This window comes from Papaver somniferum, chromosome 11 (assembly GCF_003573695.1).
Source record: "Papaver somniferum cultivar HN1 chromosome 11, ASM357369v1, whole genome shotgun sequence".
Lineage (NCBI taxonomy): Eukaryota > Viridiplantae > Streptophyta > Magnoliopsida > Ranunculales > Papaveraceae > Papaver > Papaver somniferum.
Window position 1 is genome coordinate 115667891 of NC_039368.1, and position 27721 is coordinate 115695611.

Below are 27721 nucleotides of genomic sequence, written 5' to 3' on the forward strand. Positions count from 1 at the left end.
GAGGCACAAAGATGTGAATAGAGATATATGAAAGATAAATTGTATTTGTACTTTGATTGCAGAATGTAATTTGTAGAAATTAAGATTATATAAACAGGGTACAAAGGAAACTGTGATTGGGTAGTTATGGTCTCCTTAATCAAATGTAATTAGCTGCGAGTTCTCGATTACATATTAACTTTTCTAACACAGTTCTTGGATTGGGATGTATTTTTGTAATTTTTTCTTTGCTTGTCAACTACCTTCTCTTCTCATCAGGAAAAAAAGAAGTGATCGAGAAGTGACTCATTTTAGCTTTTCTTGATTATGGTTTAGCCATTTTAAGGAGAGGAATACTTAATACTTTATTCTTCGTCTAGCTAAGTTTAAAATGGGTGGTTGTGGATTATTGTTTCGCTTGTCAACGGCTTTGTTGATTTTGTTGCAACAGGAAATTTAAATCTTATAGGCAGTGGAAATTCATGAGCAGTGAAAGATATTAAATTAGGAAAACACGACATCAGTTTCTACCTTTCGGCTCAATATGATTTCATTACCAGATTCTATTAAACTATTGCTATCATTTTACAGAGGGTACCGGTATCAATTTTTTTAAAAATTAATGATTTTATTATCAACCAAATTCTAACTAACATAATTAACTAATTGGAGTATCGTTAGTTTTTTTTTTGGGTATATAAAAGAACACCCTTAGTATTTTTAATAGGAAAGATAACAGTGATGCATGGCCAAGGTTTGCAAGATGGGACTTCTATAAAGTATCTACCGAAATTGAGGGGAAGCTTGAAACTCTTTCAAGCGATCAGGTAAAAATATATTCCTATATACTGGATGAAACCAGTTACATCTTATATTGATTTAGTTTATATTCATTTTTAAAATTCTATCCCTATTATAACTGGATGAAACCAGTTACATCTTATGTTATTAATGGATGAAAACCTTAAAACTAAATTACATCCTGTGTTTTTGTGGATGAAACCCAGTTACATCATGTGTTATCATATGATGAAATCAGTTACATCCTGTTTTAACTGAAATAAAAAATAAATGTTTTTGTGTTTGCAGTTTGTTGATTTTTTGGTAGCTGGAGTGAAGAGGAGAAACAGTTATGCTTGTTTGATGAGGAAGAAGAAAACAAAGATGAAGATGATATTTCCAAGTTGAAGAATGAACTAGAAGAGAAGGACAACATTATCCGTCACTTGAATGCCGAGTTAGAAGCAAGGAATGCTGAGTTGGAATCAAAGGATGTTGAGTCTGAAGCAAAGGATAAGATAATCTCATACTTGAAAAGTCAAGTGGAAGCCTTGAAAGAACAACTCAAGCCTCAACCGGGAACTCCGCAAGCTACACCTCTTGATATTATTGTTCATAATACATCTGAGAACTACTTCAATCTAAAAATCACTCAAGAGATAAACAAACTAGTGGAGGGCTTTGTTCCTGAAGATGCTAGCAAGGTAGGTGAAACCAGTGGAGCCGTAAATCCAGAAGCTGACGATATTCTCGAAGCGGAAACTGTAGCAACAGAACCTCTAGCAGAAATCAACGAAGAAAATTGTCGTAGCAGAACCTCTGCAGTATGAATCAAATTGGATCAATTAAGAGGAGAGTGAGAACGTATATAAAAGTACTAGACAGAATAAGTTTGTAACAGATGAGGATGAGCGTGCAGAGAAGAAGCATAAGGAAGATAAGTTGAAGAAATTAACAAAGAACAACAAGTTGTGGAAAAATTACTTGAGTGGCGGAGAAAGATCGTTTGAACCCAGTTAATAAAGGGGTACTTTGGAACTGGAAACTTAAGGTACATATAAACATTTTTTTTTTCATTCTACTGCAAGTGTTTTTGTGAAAGTACTGCTAAGTTTAAGCTTTGATGTATCTGGTTTCATCATGTTAGAAAAATGAAACTTATGTGCTTATATGAAATTAGATGAACTTGTATAAATACAGCTACTGCGTTTGGAAAAGCAATAGAGGTGTATGCATCGTTTGAGAACACATCCAGCAACTTGTTTTCAATCACCCATCGGTGAACACTATTTTGGGGTTCAAAATGGAAAAATGGAGACAAATGTTTCAATATGGCGGTGATACTAAAGGATACTTAAAATCAATATTTCTCAGCGCTCTTGCATGGGTAAGTATCTTTCTTAGCACGCTTGCATAGGTAAACATGATTTAAAACCTGATAAATATTTGAACCTTCATTTTATAATGAAAGAACTAAGTTGTGCAATTTATTTTTTGCTTGTAGTCATTGAGGGAAATGAGATAAAGGCTGCAGAGATGATAGATGATGAACTGGATGCTATTGATGTTGATACGCACCACTTGTTTATCCCGATGGTGAACGTAGAAGAACATTTCACGTTGCTTCACTATGACATCCATGACAGATCTTGGACACACTACAATTCTCTCCTAGGTTCTTCAAACTATTTAAGGGATGCTAAATAATGGCGGAAAGAGTAACTCACCTCTTTAGCATTCGCCTTGAAAGTACTAGTATGGATGACATTGATGTGGTCGTGAAATCAGATTGTCCACAACAGGGCGAAAGGTAGGTCATTAACTCTTTGAACTAAAATTATAACATACAAGCTGAAACTAAAACGAAGTTTGAACCGACATTAATTTTTTTTTCTTGATCGGTCAACTGACATCACATATTCATTTGTCTTGCAATCCTGATTCTTTATTGTATGTTATCTACTTCATGGAATGGACAATGACAAACGGTTACTCCTGGAGAGAAGATACTCTTTGAGAGAAGATGGGCACAAGACGAATCGATCTCGCATATGAAATCCTAAGTGATGAGAATAGTTTCTGGAAAGTTTGATGTATTTAGGTTGTTTAGAATTTTTTTATTAATGTAGTTCATTTGGAAGTAATTTTTTTTTGTTGAACCATGTCTTCGCCTACATTTGTGATCCGTGGATTCGTCTTATTAAAATATGAACTTTTTTACTGAAAAATGCCCATACTTCAATTTCTTGATAGTTGTGTTTGAATATGCTGGATGAAACCAGAATGATTACATTTTTTTGTCAGAATATGAAAGATGAAACCAGTTTCACCCTGGCAAAAAAATCTCATTTTTTCAAGAATATGCAGGGTGAAACTGGTTACATTATGTATAAAACTATTTTCAGAATGTAGAGGTTTTAAAAAAAAAAATTGTCAGAATATGAAAGATGAAACCAGTTTCACCCTGGCAAAAAAATCTCATTTTTTTCCAGAGTATGCAGGATGAAACTGGTTACATAGCCTGTAAAAACTGATTGCATTCAAGTATTACAATGAATCAAGATTGTAAAACTAAATACACTATAAGATATATACTATAAAACTGAAGAGAAATATGTTTTTATGAACAAAAAAACAATTCAAGGTAGATACTAGTTGCTCAAATATAATTCAAGGTAAATGAATCTTAAATGTGCAACAAGAGGCTGCAGAGAAGAATAAACTAATAAAGAAATCATAGTAAGACGCTGCAAAAGAATGAAGGCTGGAGATGTTCTTAAGCTGGTTTTTAACGTTGTTTTTTGTGGGAGGATGAGGACATGTGTCTTGTTATAATGTGTCTGAGTATGGAAGTTACCGCATGTAATTGGTCTCTTGAATGCGCTTGCGCTACCAGTGTTAGAAATCCGCTTCGTCTTGGCCTACCAAGTTTTTTTCCTAGGACAGTTGGTGGGTACACGAGCTCTCCAGTAGAAACATTAATAGGCTTGTCGTGATCAGAATGGGCTTGATAGGACGATCATACGAAGCACGGAAGCTGAGAATGCTGAAATACGGGTTAATGTACTCATAAACATTGATGTTAGCTGAGACCATACACGCAATAGCGTGAGCACAAGGGAACTGCTCCGTAAACCAAACCCTACAGCTGCAGTGAAACTTTGCAATATTAACAGCATGATTTTACTTTCCATCAGCTACTTCCCACTCCATGTCACCAGACTTGATTATTATCCACTGAGCACCACACGAATGGAAGCCTGCACTTTTTTCTCTAGACTGGGACAAATGAATCCTTTATACGTCGCCCCTTCGACTTCTTTTCATCATCTGATCCATTATCTTAAGTCTAATCCAGTTAACTAGTGTTGCAATAGGCATACCTTTTCGCATTCCTAATCCAAGAGTTGAAAGACACTATACAGTGTTTGAACACATGTCGCCATAACGACAACCTTCACAATGTGCATTGGACCAACATTCCACTGGAAGTTCACTCAAGAATTTGTGAAGACCATCACATCCCATATCTTTCAACTTTTGCATACCTTCACGAAAGCCTTCATGCGTTGATTATTAGAAACATTGTTTAAACAAATCCATGCAGCACCATGCTCTCCCTTTTTCTTGTTGGTCTTACTGCGGACATTTTCTTCAAATGCTGGTAACACCAACCATGATAGAAAGTTGGAAAAACATCACGAATCCCTTGGATCAAACCCTCATGGCGATCGAAATAATAGTTAGTACACGAGGACCCAAGATAGTTTTTAATTTCTCCAAGAACCAATGCCAATTGTCAATAGTTTCACTTGAAACGATACGTATTCCACATGAAATATTCCTACAGAAAACACAAAACAAACACAAAGAAATAAAAAAAAACATTAAACTGACTGAAACTGTTATTGTACAGAATGAAACCAGTTTCTTTCTCTAATCTAACTTCACCAATTAAGAACGAAACTGGTTTCATCTATAATCTGACATCAAAAAAAGTTCTGAATTTCTTTCAGATTTATAATCTGACATCAAAAATGAATATAAACAAGAAGACATACCATTATTCGCATTCTTCCCGGTAGCCTCCATAACACAACCCCTAAATTTTCCAGTTAGGAAAGTAGCATCCAAGAACAATACCGGGCGATAGTACTCGAAACTCGAGATGCAAGCATAGAAGGATAAGAACAAACTCTTAAACTTGTCCCTTTCAATAACTAAATCAGCCCGACTTTCGGATCGTTTTTCTTCACGGCTTCACACCACCAAACCAAGTCAGTGTATGATTGAGCGTCATCTCCATACAATTCCTTGAAACATAATTCTCTCCCAGCATGCGCCTGATCATATCTCAATGTTAACCCATAATCACTTTTGAAATCATTAACAATATCCCTCATTTCTTGTTGGGATTATGTTTGATCTGATCAAATATTAAGCTCTTGAAAGCGCGCATAACTGGATAATCCTTTGTACCGTCACTATAACCAGCACAACATGTATGTTCACAATTATAGATTTTGAGAATAAAGACCCTTCACATTGGAAGTCTTCGGAGCTACATGAAACTTCCAGTTGCAATTCAATTTTCTCCTTGTAACAACACTCCAAAAATACCGTTCTGTATTGCTCTTGATTACTCTGACCTTGCGACCAAAAAAATGGTTATATTTCTCAACAACTATACGAGCTTCATCTCGTCCTCCATAAATATCTTGACCAACACCTTTGATAATAAACTCCCATTCAGCCGCCTTGCAAGATCTTTTAACTCCATCTTTCCATTGAATGCACGTTCTTGAGACATGGGGATATCTTGAGACGAAGCAAGTTCTTGAGACAAAGCAAGTGACTAATCTGAGATATTGTCTTTACCTAAAAGCAACGTGTCATTGTAGGTTTACGAGTAACTTTACTGTTGTTCGGAAGATGACGAGGAGTAAGCAACTGATCTGTGCTAGGGTCTGATGCTAAACGAAACTCGCTCATTGTAGGTTCATGAAAAAAATCAGGAACACGAAGAGAACACGTTCAAATAAACTAAGCTTCAATAAAGACAACTGCTTAAAAATACACAATGATAAGAAATTAAAGCTTCACATCATTGTCAATAACATTGCTTCTCCCCTCATGCTCAAATACAAACTAAATTGAGTCCGGTGAAATGTTATTCCAATAAGAACAAACATGCGACTTCAACTCATCAACTGTTGACTTCACATTAACATGGTATGGACATGCATCCGTATCCCGGATAACCACACAAAGAAAATGACGATCCATCTACAAAGGAATATAAAAAACATTTATGAATCTAGATGTATTCAATTGAAAATAAAAAAAATAAAGACAAAACCAAATGAAACAAAAGATTGACTAAAAATAAAGGATGAAGCTATTCCATCTTGCTTTAAAAAACTGGAAAATAAATCAACTAGCTTAGCCTTTACCATCAGGTACATTCACTATTGGTTTAAGACAAACTAAACTAGTACAATAACCTATTAGTTATAATAGTTCATTCGAGGATTCCATACATCGTGCTGAGTTCGGTAGAATTGTAGGAATCCAGACATCGTGCTGAGTTCGGTAGAATTGTAAGCTAATACTCATACCAATTGATTACAGTAACCTAGTACTCATAATCATCATACCATCTAGAGCTTTATTCTATGCAAAAAAAGTAATCCAATACAATGACTGATGCTAGGACAATTACTTACCTAGAAAAGCAGTACATCAACCCAAAATTGAAAATACTATTTCAGTTCATATCAAAATTAAACTGACAAAACTAATCACTGGAAATTCTAATATGAGACTAAACCCAAAATTGGTTTAATCAATTTGGTTTGAATATAATAACATAAGAAACATCCATGATGATATTACCAATAAAGTTCGAGACATAACAAATACATTCATCACGTTCAGAATCATCAACTAAACCCAAAATTGGTTATTAGTAAAACCACGGATAATCAAAATCAACAACTAAAACCAAAAATTAACAAAAATCCCATAATAAAAATTGCTAGAGAAACTTCTAAATCGACAAACACAGATAGGAGTTACAACAATTAGACCGAAACCAAATCAAAATTATATCAATTGAACTTCAAACTTACTGATTCGATGATATTAGATGATTTGAAAGTACAATATTCTAAACTTCGAATCCAATCGTTAATCACCATATATTGAGCTCCCATATCTGAAAGAGAAAGGAAAATTGCTCTGAAGAAAAGAGAAAATCGCTCACAGTTTGAGGAACAAGCTATTATAATTTCTTAGAAAAATTCTGTTTGAAAAAAGGGTTTAAAAGGTTAGGGGTATTTTAGGTAAAATATATTATTTTATTTTTCCTGGGTGAAATATCCAAATTGGAAAATTGAACAGTATATTTCTGATTTTTGGTCACATAAACAGTATAAAAAGCTATAAATCTATTTCACCCAAGAATTGTTTGTTTTGGTCTTTTTGACCAATTTTGTGTTTTTTTTTTAAAAAAAAATGGTACCCCTCAAGATATGAATAGGTAAGGCAAATTTCACTTCCTCTAAATAAGGGTATATTTACCTCTTGGAACCTTTTCCATCTTCTCTGGTTCTTGCATTGAACCCCTATTCTTTTTAGCTGTGTTGATAGTTGTTGTTTTTTACCTGTGTGATAGTTGATACAAATGAGATGCAATGTGCGAGCTATATCCTACAAGGACACTTAGTTTACAGACAGATAAATTGAGAATATATTTTTCTTTTTTTTTTTTTTGGAAAATGAATGGTTATATTAAAAAGACAAAGCATCTACGAACATTTACCTTTTTATTTTAATTTAATTTTAATAATTATTTGTCTTCGAAAGAAACCTCATTAGGTTTCGTACAAAGTTTATTTGGAAACCAAGCGACAAGCTGGGAACAAACTTATTTTTTAATAGCAGCACCCGGTCTATGAAAAAAACCACCTACACCATTATCAGAACAATTCTTCAAACGTTTAAAAAAACATATAATATCTTCACTAAGAGCAGTTCCTATGGAATGAACAAACTTCAAGTTTGTTCATTTTTCTCCCACTATGGACTCAACAAAAATGAAAAATGGATGTTCAAACCAACAAATTTGTCGGTTTGCTCATTGAGTTGGATCACCTAGCGCGCGCCTGTTGAAAGACCGTGCGAGCTTGCCAAACACACTGGCGTTTGAGCCAAGAACGCTTGCACTTGTGCCAAAGCTCTGGATCTTGTAATACCAACGCCCGCTTTTACTCCACACGCCAGCGTTGTTCATGAAAGCGCCGAGTTTTTCATAGAAACGCTAACGGCTGAATCTGCACGGCTTAGAACTCTTATGATCTAACACATATAATTTTTGAGTTATATAAATACTATCCATTTCAATTCCAAATTCACATTTGTACTCTTCTCTGAGCTTAAAAAAATTCTTCAACTTCAACAAATTTTTCAATTCTTGAATTTTTCAATTTTGGATCATGTCTCGGCCCTTGTTAGTTCAGCGCGCTTCGTATACTAATGAAGAAGATGAATCTATTTACAGAAACTATGTTTTTTTATTTACTCAGCTTGCTTCAACAAACTATCCATGGGTGAATTTTTGGGAGGTTATTCACGACGGGTTCTGCAGTGACATCCGTAATCCGAGTCGTCGTGTTATATGCGACATAGAATGTTTTCGTGCAATTAAGAAAGAAGAAAAGTGAGTTTGTAGCTTTGGCCATACAATCCAATCGATATAGATTGAGAGTTGAAACTGATGCTGAGATGGTAACAAGATGTTTGACTGAATGACAAAGATGGAAAAATATGGCTTTTCCTCTCGAAAAATGTTTCGAAATTCTTAAGGTGTTGAACAGTTTCATCCCTTCTTCGAAGTTAATGTAGTGCGTGCAAAACGTTTAATTTTAAATATGTGTCATTTCATCTAATTCGGATCATCGTACTTTTAAAACTAAAATTACAAATGTAACAGAATTAAAAACTACAAAAAATCTCTCTAACGTCGCTCATGTTGTGTTCTTTCATTGTTATCTTCTGAACTCAAGAAATATGCAAAACCTGGGAATAGACCTGGGATAGACCCAATGAGAAACATATTAAGAAAATTTCTATAAGGACTAGGCGATTGGAAAGCACTATGCGATTGTTGGAAAGCACTCGGTGCACTCGGTCCTCCAAGCATATAAGATGTTTGATATTGTGGTGGAGGCGGTGTGACATTGTAGCAATCATTTGGGTCGTAGGGCGAGAATGATGATGAAATGCGCCTAGGATCTATCATAATTACTTGAGGTTAGGATACAGACACAGTTTGTGGTGAAGAATTGTGTCGTATGTGTTGTGAAAAAGAACTCTTTTGCACCTGTGTTTCTCCCATCATTGTTTCTTCACTATCGTTCCATGATCTGATATTGCTCCAGGTAGAACCGGAAGACTGTGACCGCCGCCCATCATTATTTACAGTTGACCTCAATCCAAAAATTTTATTTTCGTGCCATTTATGACACGCATTCAAGTGTATATACTCCATTTGTTGGTTCTTCCGATGCAAATCGTTCAGTTGGTTCCGCGTCTCTTCCTTACTAGCATTGATATTGTAGAAAGGATATTCACGTTCCAGAACTTGTGAAACAACGGGGAACGTGGTTGGATCACCTTGTGAAGTAATACTTGTCATCTCCCAATGAATTTCGGGCATATTTGACGAAGATGATGAAGAACTTGCACCCGTGGTGGGTAAGTCATAAAGCATGGCTCTTTTGGTGGTGGTTGTCTAGGAACGATATTTGCATCATCGGACAGGCGTGTTAACCGTGGGAAATCAGACCCATAGATGTGCATGTTCTGTGTCCTAGTTACAGGCTTCACAATCGACTCGTATCAGTTGACATACTCCATTTCGCTAATATCAGTCTGCGTATTTAGTTCACACCTCGCCCAACGGTTATTCTCAACCGATCAAAATATGATCCAGAGGTTTGCATCTGTTGTGGAGGGTTAATTGCAATTACATATACACCTTTAGCGGGGGTACATCAACCACACCCAATATTTCGCTTAACAATCTGTATGGACCAACTCCAATATACTTTCAAGATAATCAACTAGACTCAATCTTAATAAAGTATATGAAAGAGTTATATTATCTCGATCTCTCGATTTAATCCTCTCTCAAGAAAGTAGAAATCTGTGATTCTAATTAAATATAAGAGAGATAACTTGGATGGTACCAAAAACCAATATCCAAGTGTCAATCAATGTAAATCAACAACCAAAAGGTCGAATATTCTAAATGATTGAACTAAAGCACAATCTGTGATATTTCAATTATATAACAAAATATAATGCGGAAAAGAAATAACACAGACACCAGAATTTTGTCAACGAGAAAACCGAAAATACAGAAAACCCCGAGATCTAATCCATATTGAAAACACACTGTATTAAGCCGCTACAGACACTAGCCTACTACAAACTAACTTCGGTTTGGACTTTAGTTGAACCTCCATCAATCTCACACTGATCCAAGGTACAATTATGCTCCTACGTCTCTGATCCCAGTAGAATACTACGCACTTGATTCCTTTAGCTGATCTCACCCACAACTAAGAGTTGTTACGACCCAAAGTCGAAGACTTTAATAAAAAAATCTGTATCACACAGAAAACTCTACGGTAATAGATAAATCTGTCTCCCACAAAAATACCTACGAGTTTTGTTCGTCTTTTGATAGATCAAGGTGAACAGGAACCAATTGATAAACCAGACTTATATTCCCGAAGAACAGCCTAGTATTATCAATCACATCCTTCCTCAATGCCATTTACGCATCGTTAAAATTCCGGTATGAACGACCCAATGCACCGGCAAGAGGCTGACGGTAGCATTGAACCAAGGTGGAACATTTTTGGTAGATACCATACGCAAGATAATATCCATGAGTGTACTGATGGACGTTGATCATGAAACATACTTGGGGACAAATTTGCATACTTCAGATCTTCAACAAAGGAGACTTGTGCAAAACATTAGTATCATTTTGTGAACCCGGATGACCAAAAAAAAGCATGCCATATCCAACAATTATCATAAGAAGAGCTGCTTCAAGGATAATTGTTGGTTTTGGATAATGACACTTATATTGACCGACCTAATAAACATAGCATCCTTTCCATTCCTAATGCATAAATCGAGACTACATAGCATTCCTGGGAATCCCCTTTCCTCAGTCTCCCTCAATATTTGTCTAACATCTTCTTCGGTTGGTTTTCGTAAATATGTTAGACCAAAATGATTAATCATTACTTCAGAAAACAATGAAAGGTAAAATGAATGAAGTTGTCTTACCCATACGAAGGTACACATCGTTACCATCCGCTAGTGTGCCATAACCTAGAATCCTTAAAGCCGAAGTAACTTTTTGTTCAGAACTATGACCTCTAATATTTAATGCATTGAACTGCTAATTAAATTGAGGTTCTACTCGACAAAGCTCTTTAATAATATTTTTCACCATATGACGAGGCATGCGGAATCGACCTTGAAAATTTTGATCAGAGTACACACAATTGGGAAGAAAATAATCGTGCATCAGCTTTTGGTGGTAAGATTCCCTCCCTCGATACGTATATCTTCTTGATAATACTTCTTTGGGATCTGAAACTCTAGGTATTTGACCCGTTTTTACAAGCATCAAAGTGTCAATTAGTGTATTATCTTCAACTTCCTCATCGTCAAGTTCTTGCAACCTCCTTCGATACATTTCTTGTTGTAATCTAACCCGATTCATAATAACATTCCTCTCTTCATTGGATCTCGATGATTATGAAATTTAAAATTGAGAATATAGAAAAAGAAATTGGTGAAATACATGAAGTATGTGTGAGTAATCTGGATAAATATAAGGACGTATATATAGGAATCGGCAGGGGGAAATAGCCGTTGCAGAATACCTACTGATCGATAACCTTAGTATCGCCAGTGGTATTATTTACATCGTGCGTTGGAAAGTATGACGTCAACGATATTTTGAATATTGTTGGCGTTATTCATAATATCACCCACTAAAAAGTCCGTTTCCTAGTGTTTTTCCATAGTGGCGCAATTGGATTGCCATGCCAGCGGGTATGTCAAACCAATATTTTTTATGCTTTCCCGGGCTCCATTTCTTCTTGGTTGTTCTTCTATGTACCCTCACAAATACTAATGATACCCCTTTATCTGTGTACCCCCAAATTTTATCTACCTACCCCATCATTTCTTTTAAATTTTTATACCCCCATGAAACAAAAAGACGAGCCCATATCTTTTTCTTCCTACGGAATTTCAATTCAGGGATAGTCTTTTTTATTGACTAGAGAGAGTTTGATCTTTGACTCCCCGGAAAAAATCACACCAAATTTTGGATTATCAATAAATAAGGATTAGTCCGCGCTTTTACACCAACAAAATTTGTTTTTCAATGAGATATTGGGTTTGATGTTTAATCGCAGAGGAAAAAAATAGAAAACCTGGCTAACAGATAGGTTTGTTGATAAATCGTTCCCATACTCTATAAAAGACGACGTGGAGAAACCCTTTACAACCCTAAATAACTTGTAACAGAGGCACAAAGATGTGAATAGAGATATATGAAAGATAAATTGTATTGGTACTTTGATTGCAGAATGTAATTTGTAGAAATTAAGATTATCTAAACACGAGACAAAGGAAACTGTGATTGGGTAGTTATGGTCTCCTTAATCAAATGTAATTAGCTGCGGGTTCTCGATTACATATTAACTTTTCTAACACTGTTCTTGGATTGGGATGTATTTTTGTAATTTTTTCTTTGTTTGTCAACTACCTTCTCTTCTCATCAGAAAAAAAAATGATCGAGAAGTGAATCATTTGTTTTATAGATTTTCTTGATTATGGTTTAGCTATTTTAAGGGGAGGAATACTTAATACTTTATTCTTCGTCTACCTAAGTTTAAAATGGGTGGTTGTGGATTAGATTGTTTCGATTGTCACCGGCTTTGTTGATTTTGTTGCAACAAGAAATTTAAATCTTATAGGCAGTGGAAAATTCATGAGCAGTGAAAGATATCAAATTAGGAAAACACGACATCAGTATCTGCCTTTCGGGTCAATATGAAGATTTCATTACCAGATTCTATTAAACTGTTGTTATCATTTTACAGAGGGTACCGGTATCAAAAAAATTTAAATAATTAATGATTTTCTTGTTAACCAAATTCTAACTAACATAACTAACTAATGGGAGTATCGTTAGTATTTTTGGGTATATAAAAGAACACCCTTCTTCTTTCACCTGATTTAGCTAATAGCACACATAATTTAAAAAACCAAAATAAAAATTGGACGGTCCAGATCACCTTTGTTGTAGGTTGGGAGCCCAGGGCCTCTGCTATTTGTCATACTTTATTTATTTACCGAACCCGAATCCAACTCAAGTATAGAATCCCGATCGGAAAAAGAAATCCAGCAAATAGAAGTAGATACCGGTATAAATATAGACCTTTAGGTCTTCTTCTGCAATTCACCACCAATTCCCCATTCATCGAGAGAGGTACGAGTTACAAACAAAGTTCCGATCATCACCATGTCGGCGAAGACGATTACTTTGAAGAGTTGTGACGAACAGATGTTTGTTATCGAGGAGGCCACTGCTTTGCAATCTAAAACCCTTGAGCACATGATCGCTGATAACCCAAGTGATGAGAATATCCCTGTGACGACTACCATCACCGCCAATGTCTTGGCAAAGGTAATCGAATACCTCAACAAACACGCTGAGGTTGAGACTAGCGATGAAGATAAAAAGATTTGGGATGCACAGTTTGTGAATTTTGATAACGCAAACCAAAATACATTGCCCCCTATATTGTTTGACATGATCCAGGCTGCCAAAATTCTCGAAATAAAGGGCTTGTCGTACTTGACAGCACAGAAAGTGGCGGACTGGATTAAAGGTAAGACACCAGATGAGATCATCGAGATGTTCCCTGTTAAAAACCAATTGACCCCTGATGAAGAAGAATGGATTCGTAGGGAAAATCCATGGGCTTTTCAAGATTAACTATTTCAGCTTAAGTTAAATTTGCAGCTGCAGAGATCAGGAGTAAATCATAGCTGGTGCATAGATTTCTTTCTTTCCATAGTACTCGTGTCTAGTGATTTTTCTAATTGTATCCATCAAAAGCTTGCGGTAGATAAATGTGATATGAGGAAAGTATCTCTTTATTAGATTGGCTCTCTACTTTGGATGTAAGTTTGTCTCCTCTTGGAGATTTATTTTCTTAATATAATGTCTTATTCACCAAATATAATGTCTCCTCTTGGATGTAAGTTTCTTCTTCCTTTTTTGTTTTCCATTGTTCTATGTAACGCATCAGACATTAGCTGCTGCAGAACCTGGGGCAGTTCTGCATTTTTCTTCTTCATCAGAGATGTTTTGGGAATCAGATATTCAAAGAACCCATGATAGTTCTGGAATGGGTTTTGTGGACTGTAAGGCAAAGAGGGTTGTAGCTACTGCTGGGACTGTATCTGGTGTAATAGGGAAAGATTACGTTAGGTCAAGTCCATTGGATAAGGAAAGGGGAAGAGGGGGAGGAGGAGGAGAACAACACTATAATTCTCCTAAATGGAAAAATACTTGTATGGTTAATGGTGTCAGTGTTGGGAATGAAGAAGCTGAGCAGTTTTTGTTCTCGATGCTTGGAGATGGTTGTGATCTTAGCATGGCTGTGGTCAGAGATGTATTCTGTTAGTATTCTTATCTCTTTTTATTTATGTTGCTTTACTTATTTCTTATATTGTCACTTTGTTTTGTGGTTAGAGACTATTCTGTTGAGTGTCTTTTTGCAATTGTTTATGCAACTGAAAAAATTATTGAAGAACGTGTTATTATCAATGTTGCCATGTTTAGGGTATCTCATAGTTAGAAGAGACACTTAAAAGGGCCAGCAGTAACTCAGGGAGGAGGCTGTTTATGGGTTGTTATTCTTATGAAAGTCGAGTGCTTTTCATCAGAAGTAACACATAGGATGCTTGGTTTCAGTAACAGCGTATATTTAGTACATTTTAGAGCTAGAAGAGGCAAATAAAGGGGCAGAAATAACACGGAGATTACGGGGTATTATTTGTGAAAGTCAGTGATGTGAGTGTTTCCTATTAGAAGTAAAATTATGTTCATAATTAGGACTTTTCATTGAACTGCAGTACTTGGACATGTATTTGCTCATACTCTGGGGCATGCGGTACCAAGTTCCAAATGAAGTGGCAGGTCATCTCTTCAATATCGATACTCATCTTCATATTAGCAATCCATGCGATGTTTGCTTTGCTGTGGCTTCCGTGTCAATGGATAATCTTGTTACGTTACTCAGCTTCTGTTGTAAAAGTAGAATTTCTGCCAGGTTAGTAGTTTTCAGTGCGAGTATGAGCAACCTTTCAGGTGTTAGTTACTATCACGACAATGGAAATCTTCAAGTTTTGAGTAAGTTGGATTATAATTTCTGAAACTATTTAATCGAAGTTGGACTATATTTTTGAGGAAGTTGGACTATGACTATGGCGTTCAATGTGACCATGGGTATTGTCTTGAACAAGGAGTTGTTATTTGTAAGATTTGTCCGTGAATGAGTCTTTTGCAACAATACCTGTATTCGCATTTGGCGTAATTCTATTTACTTATGGCATGCACTGATACATATATGTTGTTTTGATTCCTTCTTCCAGCATAAATTTCCTGTTTAAGTAGCATTTTTAATATTTTTACAGATTCAATTAGACATTATGCATGGATGTTTTTTTTCTTTTTGATAAAAGCAAAAATATATGAAAAAAATGGAAACTCAAGAGGTTACATTCTCCAAAAGCTGAAAAATAGTTGACGGGGTATAACAGCTAAGGGAACAGGTTTCATTCGCCTTAATCGGTGATACTAAGGCTAAATCTACGTGTTTTGTTGTTTTGGAATACATTTAGAAGCAAGTTTTTTTTTAACTCTGATAGTCCAAAAAAATTGTGGATTTATGACTTGAAATTGAAACTGAACATGAAATTGAAATCACGCATGGGTTGTAACTAGAAATTGAACATGGGTAATTCATTTTCAATATAAATGTAGGAAATTCATTTTTCTTAGTCCCCCATCTCCATGTTCACCTCGGCAAAATTTTCAAATCTATGGGAAACCCTTTTTTACTGCTCACCCACAAGGCCATAACCCACAAATGATTAGAATACCTAGGGTAAGAAATTCATTAATGGTGTGTTCGGTAGCAGAATTTATAGTTCCGGAGGATTTGTAGTTTCATGGGTTTACGAATTCTAGGAGTCATGTAAATCTTTGGTAAATTTGGCAACTCAATTATCTACTCTATTTTTACACACAAACCTGACTATCATTTAGAAACGGAAGTAGTATTTTTTTGACTGTAAAAGGACAAAATTTTATTAAAAAAAATGTCACTAACACAGTGACAAAAAATACAAAATACAATCAACTAGGTATGAATAACAACATCCCAGTTACATATTAAGATTGACAGAGACAAGCCCCTGAAGATGTCAGTACTGATTGCCCATTTAAACAGGGTACATTTAACAGAAGTAATAACCTGCTTGTATCATCTAGAGTCTAGATTTATTGTTATAACATCTGTCACTATGTTCTCTCCAAATATTCCACCAAATTGCAAAAGGAAGTATGCTCCAAATACGCCTGTATCTTAGCCTACCCTTCTTTTCCCCATTCCCAAAGAGCTGGCTTCACCTTATCAGCAAAACACCCAACTTAGGCCAAAACTATTTAAGAAATAAGTCCAAACCTGCGTAGCAAAATTGCAGTGAAGAAACAAATGTATCTCTGAATTACAAAGAAAACAGTTATCTCCCTGCACAATACCAGCTCTTAGCAGTTTATCTTTAGAGCTTCTCCAATGGTGGTTGTGTGTGTTTCCTAGGTGGCAACACAAACAAGACAACCTCATTCCAATTTTTCATTAAATTTAGGGAGGAAGAATAATTTATCTCCAATGGTGTTGTTTGTGATATTTTATGGATTAAATGTAAATTTTATTTTTAGTAATTTTTAGATTTTATTAGCACTAAAAATGGTTATTTAATATATTGGAATTAATTTAGGTAAGCAAAAGCTTACTAGGATAGCTTGACTTTGTTAAGGTGAATGTCTAAAACTAGACATTCACCTTGATAGTGTCTAAAAAAAATTAAGCCATGTCATCTTCACATTGATTTTAAAAGTTGGGTTGGAGAAGAATTTTAGAGAAAATGAATATCTATCCTATTGGACTTGGACATTTATCTTCACATACATTCCATTGGAGAAGCTCTTAGTTGGTGCTCCACTAAAGCAAAGAGTCCAAACTAAAAAACACACTTTCAAAGGCACTTTCGAATTCCATAACCTCTTACAAGGGAATCTTAAGAACCCATCGGCCTCTAGAGCATCGTTAGCATTTGCAACTGAAAATTTATCACCTGGAGTCCACATTGTCAAGTCATCACCTTCAGTAATATGATTCAAAAGCTCACAAACAATATGTAACAACTGCATAACTTCTCCTAGAAATAATAAATCTTTTAAATTGCACAAATTATATATTTATAGTAGAAACTATCATTTAGTCGTAGAAATAATATAAGAGAGTTAGTTTGGTCCTTTTGACCTTGTCAACTGTTTGTTTGGTCATTTTTTAAAATATATACTGTTGTTTGGTCCTAAAAATTATTATTTAGTCCCATGATGGACAATATCCACGGGGGATTACGTCATGGATGATATAATTGTCAAATAATAGTGGCAGAAATACCCTTTTATTAGGACCATATATATATATATATATATATATATATATATATATATATATATATACTCATTATTAAGAGAGAAGAGAATCATTTTCACATTTATTTTCTCTCTCCTCTCTTTTTCAAATCTACTTTCTTCCTTCTTATTTTTACTTATGAAGATGTTGAAGACGAGGATAATGATGAAGATGATAATGATGAGACGAGGATGAAAATAATCCTTCTTCTTCCGTTTTTTTCTAGGTTTTTAACGATGAAAACGATGAAGATGATGATGAACGATGATGTTTTTTTTTGTTCTTCTTCTCTGCTACTGTTGTTGTTGTTGTTGTTGTTAATGATTATGAACACGATGAAGATGGTGCAAATTTAAAAATGAACTCCATTTTTAGATCTTTTTATTAGGTGTTCACTCGAAGAAATGAACTTTGATTCTTGTTGTGTGTTCATGTTAAAGAATGAAATTTATTTTAGATCTTGAATTATTAGGTGTTTCGTTGAAAGAATGAACTCTGTTTTTTATGGATTTTTGTTATATGTTCATGTTAAGGAATGAACTCAGTTTTATATCTTGAATTATTAGGTGTTCATTTTAAAGAATGAACAAGTTTGAATTAGTTTGTTTTGGTAGGTATTCATTTTGACGAATGGACTCTGATTTTTGTTCATAATGATGAACTTTGATTGGGTATTCATTTGAAAGAATGAACTCTGTTTTCAGACTTGATTTGATGGTTTTAATTAGGTTTTGAATGAACTCTTTTTGGTTTATAATAATGAAATTTTTGATATGTGTTCATTTTTAAGAATGAACTCGAATTTATAAAAAGCATTACCAAACACCTGATAGTTCATCAGATAGAATGAACTCCTACTAGAGAATAAGTAGGAAGTTCAGAGTTCGTCAGAGAGCATGAACTCAAATAGTCATGAAAATAAAAAAACATGGAAATTAATGCTAAATCAGTATGGAAGGATATTTTTGTCCATTTTATATTTTTATAATTATGAACTCAAGTAGTCCTTAACGTAATCATATTATAATAATTTTAAACTCGCATCAGAAGCTCGCGAGATTTATCCCGAAAAATTATCCAATGGCAGTCTATCCATCTCTTCTAGCACTAGGATAGGTGCTAGGCAGAGTGGTTATTCTCTCTATATTGGGAGAAATTTCTGAATACAAAGCATCATTTTCTAAGTTAAAATTCCACTCAATCTCTCGGGAAAATTCTAGCTTAAAAAAAACTTATCTCACAAAAGATAGTTCCTCCAAAAAAACATCATCTTCGTTTGGAATCACAATTTGATTGTTATCCGCATCATATGTTCGAGCTTCATCTCATGCGCGTCTCAATCTTATAAGTGAGCTCATTGACTCTCAGACTAAGCACTGTGATGTTAATAGTTTCCCCTAGTTTTTCTCTCATTTACAGATTTAATGTATTTTAACTATTAGGCTCGCACCTTTCAATAGAGATATTTTAAGGTGCGCTGGACAAAACGTGGCTTTTTACGTGTAGCTATACTTATAGAGTCTATCTCATCAATATATCATAGATGTACAACGGTAAATTTTTCGGGGGTGATGATACAAAGATCTAAGTTTGTATCTCGTCGTTGGAATGTGGGGATTTTTTCTTTCTTTCTTTCCCTAGAAAATAAGTTCGAAATTTTTTCATTGAGATGTGAGGATTTTTCTTTCTTTCTTTTCCTAGTAAAGAAAGGTTCATTGAGACGTGTGGAATTTTATTTATTTCTTTGCATTCTCCTTTATAGAAAAAAGAGAGATTTTGAATTTCCCCTCAAAATAAATAGCTAATTTGCATTCTCCTTTATATAATAATAATTGATAAAACCCCCTTTCTGTTAACTCTGATGTTACTGCCCAGTCAAATAACCACGTGCAGTTTACGTGTGTCTCATATAAAATATTATATCCTAAATAAAAAAAAAGTGTAGTAGATATGTATCCTAATCTAATAATCCGAAAGTCTAAACAAAAAAGAAACTAGATGAACCCTAAAACACCATCGTCATCTTCTTCATTGCCTGCACCACGACCAAGTTCACCATCCCACGATTCTCCACCGCCTCCAACTGAACTAACATCACTTCTCCAAAATACTCTACGAAATTAATGGTTCTGTGGTTTTTCTTGGCTGACTATCGAAAAATAACAAAGGAAATTGGGATGTTGAGAACCATCAGAAGAAAGTCATAGTGAGTTCCTGAATAATCCAAAAATGAAATTCTTAATTAGCTTTATGGCCTTGTTAAGATAAATAATACTTCTGACATCCATAGACCAAGCTTAGAAAATCCAATTAGTAAATTATATATCAAAAGTAGTTAAATCTCTTGGCTTATTTAATCCAATTGAAAGAGTCCATATTGGGTTCCAATTTGGAAAATATAATTAATGGATCGATGAAATTTCAAAGTATGTAAAATTCTATATTGTGATTGCGATTGTGACGCATTGGAGGAGATTGACAAAGATGGTGGTGTTCGTAGGGATGGAGGCAGTGATGGTTACCGCACCGGTACAATTATGCTGTGACATGGAAAAGAAAACAATACAGAGTTAATGTGACACACGTGGTTATTTAACTGGATGGTAACAACAGAGTTAACCGAAAAGAGGTTTTACCAATTATTAGTTTATAAAGGGAGAAATACCTATTTATTTTGAGGGGAACACAAAATCCCCCAGAAAAAAGTCTAGTGATTTGTTTAATATTTAAACAATCTTTCTAAGAATGGATTTACCCTTTGGGTTATGTTTAAAATTCTTCTCGTAATTGTATAAATACAGCTCACTGAAAGAATCAAAACCCACAGAAAAATTAAATAGACGAGCCACGGGCTACTACTGACGTTGTTTTGCTCGACATTAAATGATCCACCGCTATTGCTTCATTGCTTGTCAAGCCGTATGGAACAAGGATGTCCACTCCTCCATTCTTCCTCCATAACCAGTCATCCTTTCCATTACCGCTCACCATCATGCTACTAGTAATGTGGATCATCCCAGCAGTGACATGGATTCAACTAGAAGATAGTGAGTTGAAGGCTGTCCAAGAATTGTCACCTTCTTTGTGGGGAACTCAGCAGCAAATGCAGGAGGAGCAGGGATCGATCCCGGCATACGACTGACTTGTTTGGCAATTGAACCTTCCTATCCCTCCTTGTAGTTAACATCTGCACCAGAGAAAGGAAGGTAATAAAGATCATTAATGCATATGGTGGAAAAGCTCGAACTTGAGATATGTGACATAACTAATTGATGAACTTCTACACGAGGGTTTTTTCTTTTTTTTTTAAAATGGTACCTCTTAAGACATGAATTTTTCTTGTTTTTTTTGATGGTGTAGGTGGTTTTTACTACACATGAATAGGTCCCTAAATGGTTAGTTATGTCCCCTAAATACTACTAGCAATTACAAGGTCCAGGATTTAAACCCTTACCTCCTCCAAGGGAGGGAGCATGAGAACCATCAGGCCACTTGATGGTTCTTAACTTAAGACATGAATAGGTAAGGCAAATTTCACTTCCTCTAAATAAGTGGAACCTTGTCTATCTTTTCTGGCTCTTGCATTGAACCCCTATTCTTTTTAACTCTGTTGATAGTTTTTTTTTTACCTGTGTGATAGTTGATACAAATGAGATGCAATGTGCGAGCTATATCCAGCAAGGACACTTAGTTTATAGACAGATAAATTGAGGATATATTCCTTTTTTTTTGTGGAAAATGAGTGGTTATATTAAAAAGACAAAGCATCTACGAACATTTACATTTTTATTTTAATTTAATTATAATAATTATTTGTCTTTGAAAGAAACCTCATTAGGGTTCGTACAAAGTTTTAGTTGGCAACCAAGCGACAAGCTGGGCACAAACTCATTTTTTAATAGAAGCACCCGGTTTATGGAAAAAAACCACATACACCACTATCAGAACAATTCTTCAAACGTTTAAAAAACATATAATATCTTCACTGAGAGCAGTTCCTATGGAATGAACAAACTTCAAGTTTGTTCATTTTGCTCCCACTATGGACTCAAGAAAAATGAAAAATGGATGTTCAAACCCACAAATTTGTCGGTTTGCTCATTGAGTTGGACCATCTAGCGCGCGTCTGAAAGACCGTGCGAGCTTTATAAACACGCTGGCGTTTGAGCCAAGAACGCTTGCGCTTGTGCCAAAGCTCTGGCGCTTGTAATACCAACGCCCGCTTTTACTCCACACGCCAGCGTCGTTCATCAAAGCGTCGAGCTTTTCATAGAAACGCTAACGGCTGAATCTGGACGGCTTAGAACTCTTGTGATCTAACGGATATAATTTTTGAGTTATATAAATACTCTCCATTTGAATTCCAAATTCACATTTGTACTCTTCTCTGAGCTTAAAAAAATTCTTCAACTTCAACAAATTTTGCAATTCTTGAATTTTTCAATTTTTGATCATGTCTCGGCCCTTGTTAGTTCAGCGCGCTCCGTATACTAATGAATAAGATGAATCTATTTATAGAAACTATGTTTTTTTTATTTACTCAGCTTGTTTCAGCAAACTATCCATGGGTGAATTTCTGGGGGGTTATTCACGACGGGTTCTGCAGTGACATCCGTAATCCGAGTCGTCGTGCTATATGCGACATAGAATGTTTTCGTACAATTAAGAAAGAAGAAAAGTGAGTTTGTAGCTTTGGACATACAAGCCAATCGATAGACTGAGAGTTGAAACTGATGCTGAGATGGTAACAAGATTTGTTACTACGGCAAAGATGTAAAAATATGGTTTTTCCTCTCGAAAAATGTTTCGAAATTCTTAAGGTATTGAACAGTTTCATCCCTTCTTTAAAGCTAATGTAGTGCGTGCAAAACGCTTAATTTTAAACATGTGTCCATTTCATCTAATTCAGATCATCGTACTTTTAAAACTAAAATTACAAATGTAGCAGAATTAAAAATTACAAAAAATCTCTCTGACATCGCTCATGTTGTGTTCTCCCATTTTTATCTTATGAAGTCAAGAAATATGCAAAACCTGAGAATAGACCTGGGATAGACCCAATGGCCAACATATTAAGCAAATTTGCATAAGGACTAGGCGATTGGAAAGCACTCGGTGCACTCGGTCCTCCAAGCATATAAGATGTTTGTTGTTGTGGTGGAGACGGTGTGACATTGTAGCAATCATTTGGGTTGTAGGGAGAGAATGATGATGAAATGCGCCTAGGATTTATCAGAAATACTTGAGGTTGGGATACAAACACAGTTTTTGGTGAAGTATTGTGCCGTATGTGTGGTGAAAAAGAACTCTTTCGCACTTGTGTTTTTCCCACCATTGTTTCTTCACTGCCGTGGCATGATCTGATGTTGCTCCTGGTGGAACCGGAAGACTGTGACCGCCGCCCATCATCATTTATAGTTGGACTCAATCCAATTTTTTTTTTCTCGTGCCACTTATGACACGCATTCAATTGTATAACCTCCATTTGTTGTTTCTTCCGATGCAAATCGTTCAGTTGGTTCCGCATCTCTTCCTTACTAGCATTGAGATTGTAGTACGGAAAAGGGAAACTAGGGTTTAAGGTTACACTGGAATACCTTTAACGATTGAGGTTATAAAACGCATTCAAATCAAGTGAAACTACAAATTCACCGGTTCTTCCACAAACCCAAACAAAAAAATTGTGGAAAGCGATGGTTTTGGATTTTTACAGATTTCAGGGTTCAGGGTTCAATTTTAGAACATGCAATGATTATCTGGTTCAATTGGGTTGGACTGGTCAAGATAAGGAGAACGAGTAATGAATAACCTTTTTTAGAGAAACGAGTGGTATCTGACCATTATGTAAAGAACGGTTGATGATTTACCTTTTTTTTTTTTGCATATAACGACTAATCATTAGCTTTCCCTGGATTTCTCAGGGAAAAACCGCTAGACCTAGGCCCTTCCCAGACTGATGTGTAAAGGAATTTGGGAAGAGGTTGGGCATGTCCATAAGACCCGGTCTAAGGGATGCCTCAGGTAAGATATCGAAGCATGAGAAAGCGTGAGTTGACAATGGACATGCTTTTATTCCCTTTGCTTTTGATATTTTTGGTCACCTATCCCCAGAGGCGGTTGGACTTCTCAAGAGAATTCAGAATGTCATGCATAGTAATGTCATGACACCCGGTTCGAGAGAGTTTGTTTTTAAGAGGATATGTTTTGCAATTCAAAAAGGGCTTGCGGCGCAACTTGTTGCTCGCTTGCCTGATATGTAATTAATTTGTCAGTTTTTAAGAGTAGTTAATTTAAAAATAAATAAATATATATAACAGGGAATTTAAAAAAAGCGTTGATAAATATAACTAACTAAGATTAAATTAATCCATCAGAAATTATGAAAATTTTGATATAATTCTAAACTGTTGTTTTTGACCGTAGATCTTGTTTTCTGGCCATTCTATTGGTAGGGATATCTTTATTTTGGGGAAGGATATATTTGTTGGGTTCTAAAAGTAAGGACATATAAATAAGGGAAAATTAATAAACTGACCAGCTTTCATCCATATAATTAATAAACCGGCCAAAAAAATTCAGATCTTTTATAAAGTGATATTTTCGTTAGATTTGACACTTGGGCCCACCGAATTGGTTTTCTCAATTGACTAAGTCAATTATTCATGGTACAATGACCATCATATCCTTGTAAGAAAACAGTACTACTTCTTCGTTTAGGTATGTTGTTTTTTCCATTTCCATCAAAACCAAAACAGGTAATTCTTCTCAAAACCCATTCTCTAAATTTTGTTCTTCATCTACCGCAACAAGGTATTCTCATTCACATCATCAACATCTTCTTCTTCATTGTCAATTAGCTCAAACCATTCTTACAAAACCTTTAGAGCATCATCAATTGTTCAATTCATCCAATTCAGTTCAACTATCACCTGTTACATCAAGTCTTCAACCAACCATGTGAATCTCGATCAGCGGCACAAACCCCTTTTATCACCATTACTGATTCTCAAATCCAGACCACCAATTTAAACCTTCAGTAACCTAATTACCAGAATTTGTTGTTCGTCCACAGTACACAAAAGTTGAAATTAAAAGATGACGAAGAAGGGAACTTGTAAATTGAAGCAATATGGGTCTTCAAATTGAGTAGGTACGTCAAACCTAATGTCTATTTATCTTCGTATTGCTCATATTAGATGCCTAATTGTATTAATTTTTTACATGGAGTAAAAATTGAATTTGAGAGTTCTTCAAAATTGGGGGTTTACAGATTATGACTTCTTGGTGTTTTTGGCTTCGATCTTGGTTTGTGATGATCATTTGATGGTATCTTGATAAAGTAAGGTCGTGATTTGGTGGTAGCTTGGTGGTTTCGCGTTGTTGCTATAGGTGGTAGTGGTTAATATTGGATTTTTTTCATCTTCCCACCATATGCGTATTGGCTCCATAAGCATCGAATCATGATGATTATAAGTACTGCTTTGTTTTTGTTGTTAGTGATTGGGTAACGACGAAATTGATTATATGATGTTGTATTTATAACATACAAATCAACTTGTTCTGCTACTGCATGAATTGGATAGTTATAATCTTATATGAAGATAAATTTTTATTTTCAATTGAATTAATTTGATGTTCGGGATACTTTTGATAAAAATTGGTTTTGTATAGATATTTGAGATGAACTGAAGGAATCGAAGGTGTGGAAGAAGATATAGGGAGACGAATTTAGGTTAGTCACAGTTTTAGGGGTTTTTAAGTCTTCTACAATTGACATGTTTGAGTTAACTGCCGTCACTCATTTTTTTTTTTAAAAACGGGATGGAAAATGTCAAACTCGGCCGGTTTATAAAACAATTTCAAAAAACGGTCATTTTATTAAATATAATTCAAAAACTTGGTCATTTATTAAAAAGCCCTATAAATAATGTACTCATATATATACCATTCTATGAATGGATTTGTAAAAGAGAGAGGAACCACATTTGAGTTTCTATAAAATTTCCACTATTAAAAACTAGTAAGTCGTCAGCCAAGTAACGGTCTGTTGCGAATCTTGGATTAATCGTGGTACAGCCCAGATCACGATTACTGAAGGCACACGAGAGAGAAAGTAAGAAACCCTCCACGGCCGTCTGTAACTTTCGGATGCTGATTCATATCCGAAAAAGATGTGAATAATATCAAGAGAGTCCGACTCGTTTCCGAGTCCGATATATCAGGAGTCGGGACCCTTGACTTACACGTGAGACGTGGCCCTTAAAGTAGGGTCCACCCAAATATCTGGTGGTGCCACGTAGTTTGTCCGCCCATAAAATAATCACGATGGCCGATATCAATTCTCACTCCAAATCTGGAGTTAACTTGTGTACTGTACTGTTTGTTGTTTCTCTTTCTCCCACTGAAAGCTAGGGATTCAATTGAAGAGAGAGTCTCATTTTAGGTATTTTCATTTTGTTCTTCTTCAACTTCGAGTTACCCGAGCTTCTCTCTTTGATTTTTCAAGTCAACGGTGTGAAATCGTGTCCCCTTCATAATTTCTCTTCTCACCTTTCATCAAATTAAACCTAATAATTTAATCTCGTTTCGTTTCATTTCATTTCATATCATACTTCTATGGAGAAATTCATATATCATGTTTTGTCTTATTGGGATGGATAATGGTGGGAATGGTAGACAATCCATTTCCGATCAATGCCACGGTGCAAACCGGATATAACGATTTTCCCTTTGCATTGCTCGGGAATAGATTGTTACAACCGATCCTAACCCTGTTACCACCACCATCCCATAGCTAGCCATGTTCAATTTCAACCGTCCTTTTCTGAGCAGTGCCACAGTGCATACTGGACGCAACAATTTACACGCGGATGCAAGTTCACAAGGTGGACGAAATGAGCAAAATAGAACGAACGCAGGTAAGTTGCTCATGAGTGATCGTTTGGATATCCTAAATTTCCGCCCGTATCTTTCGTTAAATGCGGTGAATTCCTTTCTGGTGACTTACACCGTACTGCGAGAGATTGTTGACAACAGACAATAAATAGTCCATCACTGTCAACTTAATAGAACTCTCTCTTTCTCTTTCTTGGTTACGTTCTTGCTCTCATTGTCTAAATTACTTCTCCAAACTCATCAAGAAACCCTAGTTTCTTCTTCTTCTTCTTCTCTTTATCTTTCTTCTTCTTCTTCTCTGGTGATTGAACAGGTATCAAGAAGAAATGGTTTATACATTCTCACAATCATGTTGGGCATGGTGTTATGAAGAAGCTGTGTGTTGTTTATACTCACCTCTGAATGTTTGTTTGGCTTCTGGAGATTTGCATAAGAGAGATTTTCATCACTACATCAATCAATGGGGTCATTTCTTGATTGCTTTTCCACAGGCGTAAGTTCCTTTTTCTTGTCTGAATTTTATGTTATAAGTTTCTTGTTCAAGTGAATTTTCTCATGTGTGTGTTGTTTTTGGCACTTCTCTTCAGTTTTGATTTAGTGTTAGAATCTTTAGAGGATCAGCAAGAGGATGTAAAGGCTGCAATCTTGGAGAGGAGGAATTTTATTACACAAGAACTCCAATGGCATGCTTCATTCATCCAAGTAAGTTTGTAACGAATTCAGTTTTGTTGCAAAAATATCATGAAGAAGATATTTGTTAGGTTAAACTTTTTATGCTCTTTTTATTAACTTCTGGTCAGTTTATTGTTTTTTTTTTTGAATGCTTTGTGATGATAGAGACATTTACTGTTATCACGGTTGTTAAGAGAAACACCTGAAAACATGTGTATTCAACATACTTAGTTACTACTGTTTGCATGCTACAGCCTTCACCTTTTTTCCATTAAACTTCCACAAAAGACTCCGTCCATAATAGCTCTTGGGAGTCATCACGCTTGTTATCCCTTTAAGAATAAAACCCTCAAGACTCATGTTTTGGCCTTGATTAACATCAAAACATATGCCTGCATCCAATATGTTGACGAGGCATTTAAACATTGGCCACATTACATATAGCTTCATCATCTGAGTTTAAGGTGATGCCTGGTTTATTTCTTATACACACAGTAATCAGGATTATCTTAACA

At 35.4% G+C, this 27721-nt stretch overlaps 1 protein-coding gene across 2 annotated transcripts in view; it reads left to right on the top strand.

Annotated features, from left to right (window-relative positions):
* The window catches only part of LOC113322646 (SMR domain-containing protein At5g58720-like), a 72488-nt gene extending 56973 nt beyond the window's left edge, over positions 1–15515 (top strand). For both annotated transcript variants that reach the window (XM_026570774.1, XM_026570776.1), the window contains exon 4: positions 15001–15515. In XM_026570774.1, the coding sequence (XP_026426559.1) occupies positions 15001–15208 (208 nt within the window). In that variant the 3' untranslated portion in view covers positions 15209–15515. The remainder of the gene's footprint in view (positions 1–15000) is intronic.
* The last annotated feature ends 12206 nt before the right edge of the window (positions 15516–27721 follow it).